The following is a 15660-nucleotide window of genomic DNA, read 5'->3' on the forward strand; positions in this document are numbered from 1 at the left end:
GGAGATTATTTGCTGTAAAGGTTTCAGTATAGAAGTCATTCAGCGTTGACACTGGCATCAAAGCAGAGGCTTGCTCACACTGAGATCCATTTCCCCCACCCTCCACCCCCCCCCCCCCCCCCGTGGTTTGTTTGGCAAGGCCCACAGTGAAGAAGAGCTGGAGGAGGAGGAGCAGGAGCTGGAGGAGATGGGGGAGGGAGACTGCCAAGGGGGAGACGAGTGAAGAAACACTGTATAATTCCTGAATAACTTTCTGTTGTCTCTTGCTGTCTTAGGCGCTAGCGTGGGCAGGGTTCTGAGAAGGAAGGGTATGCTCCCCTTTTTTGGTCAGTTGTTGCTATGGATAGACAGCTTTCATGTTCTGAAAGTGACAGGCCTCAGAAGGACTGGGTCTTTAGCAGTACAAAGACCCTGGAGTCTACCCCTGTATAGAGCATGAATGGTTTGATAATAAGAGTAAATGTGTATATCTGTGTAATTAAAAACAGGGAGGGGGTGCCTGAGTGCCTAAGTTGGTTAAGCGTCTGACTCTTGATCTCAGCTCAGGTCATGATCTCAGGGCTTGTGGGTTTGAGCCCTGCATTGGGCTCAGTGTTTATAGCCCGGAGTCTGCTTGGGATTCTCTCTCTCTCCCTCTCTCTCTTTGCCCCTTCCCGCTTGTTCATGAGCACACACATATATTCTAAATAAATAAATAAATAAATAAATAAATAAATAAATAAATAGACTTTAAGCAAACAAACAAGGGGGTTTCTTAACAAGGCATATACCTGACATATTCATATGCATCCTGAGAGGTAGCTCCAGATTCCAGGATTTACATTTGGAAGGGTTTACTTCTCCTGGACTGTTGTACATTTTTCTCCTAATATATTTGTAGATGGTCTCTCCCCTGCTTTTTTTCTTCTTCTGCCTCGTAGCTGCTGTTGTTAAGGATTGCACTCCTCTGTCCTTGAGTGCCCCTTAGTAACACCCAGCTTGTTTGTGGGAGGAATTGGAAGGGTTCCTTCCTTTCCCTGTTGCTGTGGGAAAAGGGAGCTGTGACTATCAGCATAACTGGGACTATAGCTGCAGATTGCCAAGTCATCTCCTCATCAGAAAGAGAATATGAGAGGCACAGTTCTGTTGTAGGGCACATGTATTATCCAGGATGAATTTCGGCTTCAAACACTGAAAACCGAAAGCAGTATGGCTCAAATATATTGAAGTTTATTTCTCTCACAGCATCGTGGGGCTGGTAGGGTGACTTTATAGTTTTTCGGGGAGCCGGGTTCCTTCCTTCTGCTTTACTGCTCTGCCATCTTCAGCATGCGACTTCTATCTAGCTGGTGGTCCAAGATGGCTACTCACGCTCTAGCTGTCAAGTCTGCACTGTAGCTGATACAGAGAACAAAGAAAGGCATGTGCTGCCCTTCAAACAGACTTCCTGAGGTCTTATTTATATGAATGTTTGCTTACATCCCTGGGGCAAGAACTTAGTTATCTGGCCATACCTGCCTGCGGAGAGAGGCTGGGAAATGTCAACTTTATTTTGGGCGGCCATGACTACGCTAAAATTTCTATTACTAAGGAAAAAATGGAAGAAGAGATATTAAAAGATAACTAGCAGTTTTTGCCACAGAGAGACTTTAGGGATTTGTTTCTGCTTTGGGGTTGGGTATGGATCTGCTAAAGCCCCTAGAGACTGAAGACCCTCACATGGACCCCACACTTGCTGGACAGGCATTCCAGCCAGGAAATGAGATCGGGAGAAGAGGGAAGTCTTGGATGTTGTAATTGTGGATGTGTAATGCTCAGTTGCGTCTGAGCACCTGGCCTCCAGGCTCAGCTTTGTGCTTAAGCCCTGACAGAATCTATGGTGCTAGATGGGGATGGGAATTTGGGGAGGCTTGGAGGGGTGGGATCAGATAGTGATATGTTTCTTACTTAATTAAAATCAGGAAAACCTTAAGGGGACTTGGCTTCTGCATGGTAGACTGTTCTTGGAGCTCCCTGTTCTCTGGCAGGGCTGAGAGTACGGTGAAGCAAGTAAGGCTCCAGGGACAGCATTTAAGGATGCATTCACTCTGGGGGTGAGTACCTCAGACACCTGGGGGTGTCTGGGTGGTCCATTGGTTAAGAGTCCGACTCTTGGTTTCGGCTCAGGTCATGATCTAGCAGTTGGTAAGTATGAGCCCTGCCCTGACGATGCAGAGCCTGCTCAGGATTCTCTCTCTTTCTGCCCCTCCCCTGCTCCTGCTCTCTCTCTTCCCTTCTCTCTCTCAAAAAATAAATAAATAAACTTAAAAAAAAAAAAAAAAGAAAAAAAAGATGCACTCATTCTGAGGTTCTCCAGGCGACCCTGAAAGTGAGCACCTCCTTAAATTTTGTGCCCCAGACACCCTCCTTACCTCACCCTACTTCTGGCCTTGCTCCCTGGCTACACGTTGTTTTAGATTAAGTATTTTAATTTTTACTGAGGAAGAAGCATTTATGCATGGTAAATAAGTCAGTGTAAAACAGTGTGCAATGGAAAAAGTGTCTCTCCCTCACCAGAGCTTTGGTCTTCTTCCCCAGAGGCAACCACTGTGACCAAGCTCTTTTGTATCTTTCCAGCTGTCATTCAGAAGGGGCTCTGAGGGGATTTCCACGAAGAGCTGCCTTCTTTCACTTATTGGCAGGAGTCATTGAATTGCACTATGTGCAATATTTACTTGTGTGCTGAGAGGATCAAGCCAGGGGAGAGATGTGTAGCAGGATGGAGGGAAGGAGAAGGAACAGGAGTGAGAGGGAGTGCCTGTCAGTGAGGCTGTGGAGTATGTCTTCTTTTCTCCCCCATCTTGCAGCCACATCTTGGTGCTGTAAGGCACAAGCACGGTGAGCACAGCTAGGGCATCGTGAGATAGTCTCTTTCTTTGTGTGTATGTCCGTCTTTTTGTCTGTCACTCTTTTTGTCCCTTCTCTCTGTCTCTCTTGGTCTGTCTCTTATCTCTCTCTCCCCTGTCTTCTGTGTATTTCTGCACCTTTCTCTGTTAGTATTTTTCTCACAAGCTGCACACCCTCTCACCTCTGCTTCTTTTCATAGTCCTGTTTCCTTCCTCTGCTTTTTTGTGGTTTTTGTTCCTCTGTTACAAGGGCCTGTATGTACCTTCGACTTGCTGTGTCTCCCAACTCTGCTACTGTTAGATAGATTCCATTTCTTGCTGCCCCACTCTGTGTTCCTGGGAAAGACAATTGAATAGGTTCACTTTGGGTGATCAGCTGTGATAGGTGAGGGGGGGCAGTTCCCAAGAAGGGGCCTGGCAGATACCTCAAAATATGCTTACTGTGTTGGATAGGGGTCTGTGGATTACTGGTGGCTATTAACTTGGTAATCCTTATGCTAGCTGATCTAGGCTTAACCCCCACAGAGAACTTGGATTAGCAGGGCAGGTCCCTGGGAAGACCTGCCAGCAGCATGCATTCCTTTGGCCTTCCCTCCTCTTTGACCATTGCCTTCCTCCATCCCCCGTATGACTAACTAGTGAGCACCTGTATCATTTGCCAGAGTACTGAGTGAAAGGTCTTTAAGGGCTATAGAGGCTGTTTAGCCACCATGTTTATTTCCACAGGCTCTAGGCTCCCTCACATCTGAGTAGAGAAATGTCAACTTTGTGACAATTGCCTCACTCTAGGGAATTGGTGATTAAGTGAAAGTCATCACCATCTTTTTTTAAATGTTTATTTTAGAGAGAGAGAGTGTGTGTGTGTGTGTGTGTGTGTGCGCGCGTGCGCGCAAGTGCAAGTGCAAGTGGAGGAGGGGCCGAGAGAGAGAATTTCAACTGGGTCCGCACTGTCAGTGGGGAGCCTGACATGGGGCTTGAACTGATGAACCGCAAAGACCATGACCTGAGCCGAAATCAAGAGTTGGATGCTCAACCGACTGAGCCACCCAGACACTCCAAAGTTCATCAACATCTTGATTCCAACCAGAGTTTATCAGTTCCCCTCTTTGCTTGGCAATAAGCTTAAGAAAACAATATGCTTTTGTTTCCCCCTAATAGTTGTGGTCTTCTATGGGCACATGCCCAAGGGGGAGACCTTCATGAGACAGATGTCCGTATGACCATAGCATGAGTTACTAAGCTGTGCTGTGAAGTGGGAAGGCCATAGGGTTCAGGGAGAGAGAGCTCAGTGAGGGGCTGCCTGGTATATTTGGGGAAGATTTTACAGAGGAGGTGGGGATTTAGCTAGATCTTGAAAGTGGGAGTTGTTGGCTGTGGCAGGAGGAGGAAGAAAGGACATTTCTTTTAAATGTATATATGGCACCAGTAAGAAGAGAGTCTGGCTGAAGGAGAGGGTGCAAAATGGGTGGGAGTAGGTGGAGGCAGCCTGGAGGATGAACCCAAAAGATTTTGTAATAATGTTTGAGGTTCACATAAAAGTTCTATTGTTGGAGGCTTAGAGCAGTACTTAGCAGTGTCACTGTGGAGCCTCTTGTATTCTGTTCTTGTGTCTTCCTGGTGGGTCAGAGCAGTCCCTGTTCAGCAACAGTAAGGTGCTGGGACACTCTGCATAGGGCCCAGATATCACTGATGTCCTCGAAGAGCTGGAACGTAAAGCCAGCAGTGCAGACAGGAGCCTAGAGAATGTCCAAGCAAGCTTCGTTTTGCATGGGCCTCACTGAGAATCAGGAGGTTTGGATAGAAATGGAGGGGGTGGATGGGGAGGGGGTCCTTGTAAGCTTAGGAATGTTGGTTAGCCTTATCTATAAAATGGGAATAGGAACACCTGTATTTTAAGGTTGTGAGAATTAATCGAGAGGATGCATGTGGAATTGTCCGGTACATAACAGGCTTTTAAAAATATATACTTACATGCAAAACATTGTCTCTCTAATTCCTAGGTGACTTGCCACTTGTATTTAAATTCACCTCATTTATTGATGGACCTCTCTTGTCCCCACTTTCTAATATGGCCATGGAAATGTTTTGTGCCTTGGGTGGCTTGGAACCTTGGAAGTCTGAGTGGGGAAGGGTGGGTGAAATCCATTATTTCTGGGCCTGGGGGCAATTTCCAAAAATGATTCTGGCTGTCAGAATTAATGAATATGTGTTAATGCATGCCTTTGTATCTTAACTTGTCAACAGTGATGGGCAGATGGTGGATGTCCCTCCATTTGCCTGTTCTTGTGGTTCTGACTCGATCATTGGCCCCTTTGGTTTTAGTTAGGACAGAAGTGATGCTCTCTAAGGAGAGGTTGGGTCACTGTGCCCTCAGCTCAAGCCTGCCAGTGATTTTATGTTTTTCCTTCTAGGTCTGCTGACATTTGTCAACTGTGCCTATGTCAAGTGGGGCACACGTGTGCAGGACACGTTCACTTATGCCAAGGTCTTAGCGCTCATTGCCATCATTGTCATGGGCCTCGTTAAACTGTGCCAGGGTAAGATGGGCCTGGGCTTGGAAGGAGGGTGAATGACTCCAGGAATTTGTGTGGATTTCCTGAGGAGGACATGGGAAATCTTGGCTTAACTGATCAGCTCATTCTATGTATATCCTAGACTGTCATTGAGAGTAAGACATCTATTCCTGGGCTCCTTGGACCAGGCTGGCTTGGCCAACTGAACATGAGTCAGTCCCTCCCTCAGGGCTGTTTTCCCTTTGTGGAGGCTGGGAACATTGCAAGAAGGCAGCTGAGAGCCTAGGAATTCTTGAAACCTGGGTCGTGTGTAATTGGGTCATAAATGTAGCTGATGGGGATAGAGTGAGCCCTACTGTGGCCCTGTTTTTGGTCTGTGACTGCCAGGCAGCAAGTAGGAAGACTTGGCCCTCCTTGAGAGGAGTGGGAAGGTGTGCATAGAAGGTGGATGGAATGTGGAAATGAGTGATTATTTTGGAGTCTTTACTTTTTGTTTTTATTTAGCATTTGAACCCAAAGTCAGCTCTCAGCAAAATATTAAAATAGTATGAAGCACTGGCTTTCCTACATGTTGGCTTTAGAAAGCGTTTCATTCCTGAATCAGAGTAAACTAGCAGGGAGGGTAATAGGCCTCATGAGGTCTCCTGAGCTCTTAGGGAAGTCCTGTAGTGTCTTTGGCCAAGGATATCTCAATCACTTACTTAGCAACCCAGTTCTATATAGTCTGTCTCTAAACTCAGCTGTGTTTACATTTACCAGGGAGAGGTGAGACCCCCTTCTCAGATCTCTTGGTTTTGGAATTCAGAAAGCTCTGTTTTCAAGTGCCTTCGGTGATTCTTGTCCAGTACCTTGGTGTATGTGCCAAGTTAGTACAGCCAGCCACCTGGATGTCCCTGGAGTCTCAGGAACATCTCAGGTCAAATTGGGTAGCTGAATTAGCCTCCTACCAAGATCTGTGCCTTAGGAAACCACTGCTGTGAATGATGACTGACACGTCTCGGGCATGAAAACCCCTATTTTCCCTTCTCTTGCTGCACACCCATCCCTTTTTGACACATTGAAGGAATAGGTCTGCTTTTTGCAGGGGATTACAGCAGGCTTCCTTAGAAGTATGGATCTTGTAAGAAAAAAAAAAAAGTATGGATCTTGTTTAAAAAACCTCCAGTGTGTCTAGAAGGTTTCTCTTCTGGGCAACTGGGTGCTGCTCCCTTGGCTTTCAACTGTGTGGGCTCCAGATGCCTCCAAGGAGAACGACAGGTGCCTAGGCTGGCTCTCCACAGGTGGAAGTGGCTTAGGCCTACCCCAGGCGCAGTGAGAGATAAGAAGACCCCAGTTCCTACATAGCCTGTGATTTCCTGCTGCATGCAACCGCAGCCCCTGCAATTAGAGCAACAGAGTTCCCTCCATGAGAATGAGAAAACTGTTTGACCACATCATGCAGTGGTCTTGGCCAAAAGAGATAGTTCCACAGGAAGGTCTAGTTGTTAGTTAAAAATGTAAAACAGGGTTATTTCTAAAAATAGGAAGAACTCTGGCCTACCTTGAGGTCACTTGGAAATTCAGCAGAGCTTTGGAAAAGGTGTTATCACTTCAGAAGGCAGCCAGGAATGTTTTTGTTTTTCTGAGATTGTGTAATTTTGCTAAAGGAATATGAACTTTCTTGAGGGAGTGGGTGGGGTGATAAAGTACAGGGAGCTGGTGGTTGTTCTTTTGGTGTTAAATTATGTTTTTTTTCTTCCCTCTGCCCGCTTGCTTTTCCCTTTTCTTGACCCTCCTCTTTTTTTCTTCCCTCTTCACTTCCTCTTTCTTACTGCCTCTCCCTGTTCTTCCTCTTCTCCCTATACCTTCCATCTCTCCCCTCCTTCTTCCTCTTCCTTCTCCCTGAACCCCTTCCCCTACCTGCCTTTGCCCCCACAGGACACTCTGAGCACTTTCAGGATGCCTTTGAGGGTTCCTCCTGGGACATGGGAGACCTCTCTCTCGCCCTCTACTCTGCCCTCTTCTCTTACTCAGGTTGGGACACCCTTAATTTTGTAACAGAAGAAATCAAAAACCCAGAAAGGTAACGGTGGGATCACACTCTCTCCCCCCAACTTGGCTGGAACTCCTGCTAATAGTGGGCACACTTGCCCTCCTCCCTCTCCTCCTTTCTCTTTCTCTCATTCCTTCTTCTTCTCCCTACTGCCCTTTCTCTAGCTTGGAGGAATTAGGGGGTAAGCTGGGAATGAGTGAAGGTGGGAAAGCCCCTGGCTCCTCACCCTCAGGTTTACACTGAAGGATCCCCAGGGTCCTTGCTCAAGGAGAGGTCCTTCAGTGGGCAGTAGCTGACCCAGCTGGGGCTAAGGTGTTAGAACCTCGTCTCTGGTGCTGACACTGAGGCCTGAGGAGCCAGGAGCTTATTCTGGGCAGCCAGTTCCCCAGCCTGACCTCCAGTCCCTGGAGGACACTGCTCCTTCAGTGGGGTCCACTGGTCCTATTGTGGTGAGGATCAAATACTGATCCCCAGCTATCCTCACAGAGAAGGGTTTCTCTCTCCCCCTCTCCTTCTCCCTCTCTCCCTCGCTCTCTCTGTTTCTCCATGGAAAGGGCATGGGATTCATATCCACCTTTGACCATGTGGGGAAGAGGAGCCTGCCTCAAAGATTTAGAACCAGGGAACTGTTAAACTTCAGACAAATCCTTGGGTTAACTTTTTTTGACTCCAAGGATAGTTGATTCTAGGTAGTCCTGTCTCACTTGTCCTGACAGAAATTTGCCCCTGGCCATTGGGATTTCTATGCCAATTGTGACGCTCATCTACATCCTGACCAATGTGGCCTATTACACAGTGCTGAGCATTTCAGATGTCCTTGACAGTGATGCTGTGGCTGTGGTGAGTACCCATTTGCTCATCACCTTTTCATACTGAATGGCTCAATCTTTCTTTCTGCAGCCATTCCAGTTCTGCAGGGTGGGATGATGGGTCTAGGTTAGAGGGTGGGTCAAATGATGGCATTTGTCCTGACAGCATAGGTACAGGAGGCTTATGAAAGCCTGTCCTGTGCTGAGTGCCTTCTGTGCTCTGCCCTCAGACATTTGCTGACCAGACATTTGGCATGTTCAGCTGGACCATTCCTATTGCCGTTGCCCTGTCCTGCTTTGGGGGCCTCAATGCGTCTATCTTTGCTTCATCAAGGTACTGTGTTTCTGCCTTATCAATAACAGACTGCGGTATTTAATCCCCTCAGGCTCTAGGTGAGCCTGTAAGAGCCCTTCTTTCTCTTGGATATATAGGGTGTATGTGTGTGTAAGCTAATGTGCATGCATATGCTTGCCTTTGTGCAAACATTGTGTGCTTGAAGCTCACACTTCCATCTGAGACGAGGACAAACTGGTTAGAGGTAGAGCGGAGGAAGGTCGTAGCTTGGAGTAGTGATCCTGTCAGGGACTATACTCTAGGCTCCTAGAGTGGGTTATCTGCAGCCCCAGGATTCATTCCTTTAGAAGATTATTATTGAGCACTTGCTGTGTACCAGGTATTAGTACAGGATAACTCTGCCCCTCATTTCAAAAACACTAAGGCTGGCAGGTAGGCTCTTGCTCTCCTCTATACATAGAGACTTATCTATAGGAGCACTTGTCTTTCCTCCTGTTTCAGAGAAAAGAGCAGTTCTGCTTTTCCAGGCTCACTCTGGGTTCTAGTACCACCCTCTTCTTTAGCATTTTGCTTCATCACTTGGCCCTTCTCTTTGGTGGATGTTCAGTTGGAGCCAGCTCCGTGCTTCTCTCATCTCTACTTAGTGAAATCACAAAACAACTTTCCTTATCTCCCTTCTTCCTTATGGACACACTTCTTGAGGGAATAGTATGCACTTTGACTGTCAGTCATTTTTCTAACCATTATACTTTGGCTTCTACTACCTAAAAAAATGTTCTTATTACCATTGTACCTGTGTACATTGTGTACCAGTGACCTCCTTCTTAGCCTGCTTTTAGTCCTTATCCTACTGGATCCCCAAAGCAAGTGATGCTTACCACCCTCTACTTCGGAAACTATTCCTGTGACTCTGTGACTCTCTGATATCTGAGAGAAAGGCTTCTTTCCCGATTTCTCTTCCACTCACCTTATAAACGTTGCTGTCCCAGGACTGGGAGTGTAATAGATATTCAATAGATACTTTCTGCATGAACAGATAAGATGAACTAATAAAATAGTTTCATCCTGTTTATTTTTCTTACTAGTTTTGACTCCCCAGTCCATGTACCTGGGGTCTCCCTAGGGTAACCAGAATAATAGAGAAATCAAAGTCTTGTAAAACAGTATGGTGTCATCTTCCCTTGCTTCAGCCTGGTGTGGCCAGGGTTGCACCAGATGTGACTCTTAACAAGTTACCCCACCCAGAGATGGTGTTTCCTATAGCCTTACCCTTACTGATTCCTAAGACATCCCAATTGGCTCTGTCAATCTTCTTCTTCTTTTTTTAATTCTTTAAATGTTTTTTTTTATTTTTGAGAGAGAGAAGGAGTGAGAGAGACCGAGCATGAGAAGGGGAGGGGCAGAGAGAGAGGGAGACACAGAATTTGAAACAGGCTTCAGGCTCCCAAGCTGTCAGCACAGAGCCTGACACAGGGCTCAAACCCATGAACTGAGATCATGACCGGAACCGAAGTCAGATGCTTAACCAACTGAGCCGCCCAGGCACCGTTCCTTCCTTCCTTCCTTCCTTCCTTCCTTCCTTCCTTCCTTCCTTCCTTCCTTCCTTCCTTCCTTCCTTCCTTCCTTTCTTCCTTTTTAGGTTATTTATCTTTGAAAGAGAGAGCATGAGCAAGGAGGGGCAGAGAGAGAAAGAGAGAGAGAATCCCAAGCAGGCTCTGCGCTGTCAGTGCGGAGCCCCAGGTAGGGCTTGAACTCACAATCTGTGAGTTCAGAGATCATTACCTGAGTGGAAACCAAGAATTGGACACTTAATCGACTGAGCCACCAGACACCGCTCTTTTTTTTTTTTTTTTTTTAATGTTTATTTACTTATTTTGAGAGAGAGAAAGCAAGAGAGAGAAAGAGCAAGGAAGGGGCAGAGAGAGGGAAAGAGAAGGAGAGAGAGAGAGAGAGAGAGAGAGAGAGAGAGAGAATCCCTAGCAGGCTCCACACTGTCAGCACAGTGCCTGATGTGGGGCTCAATCCCACACACCTTGAGATCATGACCTGAGCTGAAATCAAGAGTCGGACACTTAACTGACTGAGCCACCTAGGTGCCCCAGCTCTGACAGTCTTCTTAAAATATTTATGTGGTAGGTGCCTTTTAACCTCATTCAACTATATTGTGGCATTGACAGGGTGGGGGTGGGGATAGGGGATGCAGAGAGTAAGGGTCTGCATATAAAGGGGACTGCAGTGATGTCAAGATAATGCACAGTTGTTTCTGTCTTACCTTCTCACTTTTTCTTTATTACCTATGTAGTTGTCTTTGTCTTTGTACTAGACACCTTTGCTGCACCAGGACATTATGTCCCCTTCCAGCATCCCCTCTACCATATTTCTTCTCTACCTAGCACAAATTATTAACCTCGTGTGAGCCACCTCCCAATATCTTGCCCTATGACCCTTCCAGATGCTATCTTCAACTCCTGTGGCTCCACCTGGATGGCCCACAGGTATCTCAATGCATTCCACTTGTGCTTTGTCTCTAGTTGTGATGTTATGTGCTATCAGTTCTCCTTGTGTGGCCTCTTTATTTTTCCCTTGGTGTCTACCCTCTTCTTCCAACTCAAACATGTACATGCATGCACACACATATATACACACACACATGTAATGTATCACCAAATTTACTTGCGGTTGTCACATATGTCTTGTTCTCTCCTAAGCCAGGGTGTCTACCCTCATTCAGGCCTCTTCTCTTATGGGACAGTTGTCACAGATTGCTTTCTTGTGTGGCCTTCTCCCTATACCCTAGCCTCTCCCTCCTTTAGTTGGCTTCCATGATGCCCCCAGAGTCTCTGTGTCAAATCCTGTCAGGCCTTTACTTCAGAGCCACAGCTGACTCTCAGTGTTTGTTTAGACTCCACAGCATGGCCTGTGTGCAAGTTCTTTCCAGCTGTCTCCTCACACACCTTATCCTGGGACTGCAGGCATTCTAGTACCAACCTTCAAGGAGGCCACCCTCTTTCACTCCTCCAAGCTTCTTTTGCCTTTGCCTATGCTGTTTCCCACCTACCCACTCACCTTCTGGCAAACTCCAACTCTTCTTCCCAGCCCAGATATGGTTATCTCATGTAAGGTTTCTTATTCCCCCAGCCCACCCAAGCCTGGTGAATGCCATGTGCTCCATGATGATGCTGTACACCCTGGTCTGTGGTTCATTTCTCTGCTGCTCTGTTTCTCAATCAGTAGGGCTCTTTGGGGACAGAGAGGAAGCCTGGGTTGTCTCTTTGAGCCCCAGGCTTGTCCTGTCCTATCATATATCAGGAGCTCGGGGAAGATAGAGAGAGCTGGCTGCCCTTTTTTTTCTTTTTTAAAAAAAAAGTTTTTTTTTTAACATTTATTTATTTTTGAGACAGAGAGAGACAGAGCATGAACGGGGGAGGGTCAGAGAGAGCGGGAGACACAGAATCAGAAGCAGGCTCCAGGCTCTGAGCCATCAGCCCAGAGCCCGACGCGGGGCTCGAACTCACGGACCGCGAGATCGTGACCTGAGCTGAAGTCGGCCGCTTAACCGACTGAGCCACCCAGGCACCCCTGGCTGCCCTTCTTTAAACAGCCATTGTATTAAGTATGAAATTTGTGGGGTGATAGAGTGGAGGTACCCTTGGTGGAATGGATTGGAGTGCCAGTGAGTGATGGGAGGGTGAGGCATTCATTGGGTGATTGGTGGGTTTTATAGCTGAGGGGCTGGCGGCTGTCCATGGCCAACAGTGAGGTAGGACGTGCCTGGATAATGTTGAAGTACCGTACCCATGGTTGGAGGTTGGAAACATCTGTGGGTAAAGTTGGGGTGAGGGTGAGGGTAGGTTGGGTTGGGCATGCATAGAGAGCGTGTGATGCTCCTGAGACACTGCCTCCTGCTTTTTTCTGGAGCTCTGAGCCTAGTTTGTCTGAGGAGTATGGCTGCATGGCTAAGTGAAAGGATCATCCTGACACACTTCTTGTCCTTTTAGGTTGTTCTTCGTGGGCTCCCGTGAGGGCCACCTCCCAGATGTACTGTCCATGATCCACATTGAGCGTTTTACACCCATCCCTGCTTTATTGTTCAATGTAAGCTCTGCTGGGGTGGGTGTGGGGATTGTAGTCCCCCTGCTGACATTATGAGAAGACTGGGTGGGAGGTATAGCAGCTTCTTAAGACATTTCCCAAGCCAAAGGGCACCTGGGTGGCTTGGTCAGTTAAGATATTTTCCAAGCCTCTTAGTGTTTATTCTCTTTTCTTAAACTTTTTTAAAAATATAAAAGTAAAACAGGGCACCTAGGTGGCTCAGTTGGTTGAGCATCCAACTTCAGCTCAGGTCATGATCTCATAGTTCGTGAGTTCGGGCCCCACATTGGGCTCTGTGCGGACAGCTCAGAGCCTGGATCCTACTTCAGATTCCATGTCTCTCTCTCTCTCTCTGCCCCTCCCATGCTCACACTCTGTTTCTTTCTCTCTCAAAAATAAATACACATTAAAATTTTTTTTAAGTAAAACAATTATATTAGAGAAGGAAACAGTACAAAAGAATATAAAAATGAATTTGTAAAATTTATCTATCTTTTCTGTCAGTATTTCTTTTCTTCTCCTTCTCCTCCTTTCTAGCTCTTTTTTTTTTTTTTTTAATTTAATGAAACCATATTTAGAAAAGCCAGTCCAGTTGTATACCAACTACCTAGGGGCCTCTATTCATACTATAGACATCATAGATTTATATATAGTAGATAGCAGTAAAGCATTTTATTCTAACAAAATCAGTAAATTATGAAAGTATTCTAACAAATGAGAAAAGACCTGAAGTAGGACTGCCATTTTCTCATTTGCACTAAGGTATTATATATATGAAGGCCAACAAAGGCCTTGAGAAACCTTACTCCAAGATTTGGTGGACAGTTTTATTTATTTATTTTTGTCATTTAGTTATTTTCTGGTTTCAATACTTAAGTTTAAATTTTGGATTCATCTGGAATTTATAGTGTATGGAGTGAGGGGGGGAGAATTCACTTAATTTTTTCTCAAATGGCTAGCCAGCCATACCAATATCATTTATTAAATAATCCATTTATCCACAGTTTAAAATTATTCTCGTATAAAAATAATAGCTAATTTTTAGGGTGCTTCATATGTACCAAGTACAATTACATACCCCTTAAGTAGTATCATCAGCTCAACTTATCTTCTCCATTAACACCAACCTTAATTATTTAGCTTTGTACTGAATTTCTAAAAACTTTTTTTTTTTTTAATGAAGGTTTGGTTACTTCTTTTTTTTTTATTAAATTTTTTTTTAAACGTTTATTTATTTTTGAGACAGAGAGAGACAGAGCATGAACAGGGGAGGGTCAGAGAGAGGGAGACACAGAATATGAAGCAGGCTCCAGGCTCTGAGCTGTCAGCACAGAGCCCGACGCGGGGCTCGAACTCATGGACCACAAGATCATGACCTGAGCCGAAGTCAGCCGCCTACCGACTGAGCCACCCAGGCGCCCCTAAAAACTATTTTTTTTAATGCTTATTTATTTTTGAGAGAGAAAGAGAGAGAGGGAATGTGTAGGGGAGGGGCAGAGAGAGAAGGGGACAGAACATCTGAAGTGGGCTCCCAACTGACAGCAGTGAGCCTAATGTGGAGCTCGAACTCATGAACCACGAGATCATGATTTGAGCTGAAGTCGGGGGCTCAACTGACTCTGCTACCCAGGCGCCCTGAATTTCTGAAATCTAAAGAGGGACTAAGGATACTTCTATAGTTTTTTCTTCCCCCCTGAAGTTTTCCTGGCAATTACATTTGTATTTCTCTTTATGAACTTCGTTATTTTGTCAAAATAACATAAAATCTTCTCAGTATTTTTATTGGGATTGCATTGAATTTATAAATTTAGGGGAGATTTGACATCTTGTTTTTGAATCCTCTTTCACCCCACTTTTTTCAATACAGTCCCCCTTCTATCCCCAGAATGGGCTCTTTTTGTTTTAAATCCTTTGTTGATAATAGGTGAAAAGATTAAATGGGGAAACTCCATATTTTTGAAGTTTAAGTAAATCTGACCTTTCCCAGGACTCTAGTCCCTGATTCTGTCTTCTAGGACTTTTTTGTTCCAGAGGGCAAATTCTGTCATACCTCTTTTATCAGGGGTATAATCCATTTTGCCAATCTACATTTCTAAGACCCCAGGACAGTGAGTTGGTTCTGGAGGCATTTCCTCCATTTTTAAGCCAGGTAGTTGGGACTCAGGAGTGATGGTCTCCAGAGGGCAGTGTGTTTCATGTTGAGGTTGATGCATCAAAGTGAGGAGGGCCTAAATATCTGCCATCAGAAGGGGAAAGGAGTCTGGCTTCTTATTGAAGTGCTTGCAAAAAAGTAGGGAGGCATTGTGTATAGGAAGAGCCAACAGAAGAGGGAGAGATGCCACCTTGAAGGTTAATGCAGAGAATTGACCTATCTGATGCCAAGGGGTCACTGAAAAGAACTGGAGGTAGTCTGGTAAGCTAAATCAGCAATGAACAGCAGATCTCGTACTGATTGCTGGGTGGTTGGAGTCTCCTGGGGTGGCCTGTTGGTGACAATGCCCACTCCTCCTTCCCATCCCCTCCTCCTCCAGTGTACCATGACACTCATCTACCTCACTGTGGAAGATGTTTTCCTGCTCATCAACTACTTCAGCTTTAGCTACTGGTTCTTCGTGGGCCTGTCTGTTGCTGGACAGCTCTATCTTCGCTGGAAGGAGCCTGAGCGGCTCCGGCCTCTCAAGGTCAGTGACTGTGGACAGACTAGGAGGGGTGGGCCATCTCCTGTAGGTGACTTCTCTGTACCCTGTTCCCGCATAGTGCTTTACCTCGTATCTCACCTCCCTCCATTTCAGCTGAGCCTGTTTTTTCCCATCGTGTTCTGCACATGCTCTGTGTTTCTGGTGATTGTGCCTCTATTCAGTGACACCATCAATTCCCTCATTGGCATCGGGATTGCCCTCTCCGGGGTTCCTGTCTATTTCGTGGGTGTTTATCTGCCAGAGTCCCAGAGGCCACTCCTTATTCGGAATGTCCTGGGTAAGTTTCTTTGCCCATCACTCACTGCCTGTGTGTGTGTGTGTGTGTGTGTGTGTGTGTGTGTGTGTATGCACGCGTG

At 46.0% G+C, this 15660-nt stretch overlaps 1 protein-coding gene across 4 annotated transcripts in view; it reads left to right on the forward strand.

Moving 5' to 3' along the window:
• Nucleotides 1–15660, forward strand: part of SLC7A6 (solute carrier family 7 member 6) — a 36687-nt gene that overhangs the window by 17297 nt on the left and 3730 nt on the right. For all 4 annotated transcript variants that reach the window (XM_058706136.1, XM_058706139.1, XM_058706138.1 and 1 more), the window contains exons 3-9: nucleotides 5276–5401; nucleotides 7295–7439; nucleotides 8126–8249; nucleotides 8449–8552; nucleotides 12512–12608; nucleotides 15137–15286; nucleotides 15398–15581. In XM_058706136.1, coding sequence (XP_058562119.1) covers nucleotides 5276–5401; nucleotides 7295–7439; nucleotides 8126–8249; nucleotides 8449–8552; nucleotides 12512–12608; nucleotides 15137–15286; nucleotides 15398–15581 — 930 coding nt within the window. The remainder of the gene's footprint in view (nucleotides 1–5275; nucleotides 5402–7294; nucleotides 7440–8125; nucleotides 8250–8448; nucleotides 8553–12511; nucleotides 12609–15136; nucleotides 15287–15397; nucleotides 15582–15660) is intronic.

The sequence above is a fragment of the Neofelis nebulosa genome, chromosome 17 (genome assembly GCF_028018385.1).
Source record: "Neofelis nebulosa isolate mNeoNeb1 chromosome 17, mNeoNeb1.pri, whole genome shotgun sequence".
In the NCBI taxonomy this organism is placed as follows: domain Eukaryota; kingdom Metazoa; phylum Chordata; class Mammalia; order Carnivora; family Felidae; genus Neofelis; species Neofelis nebulosa.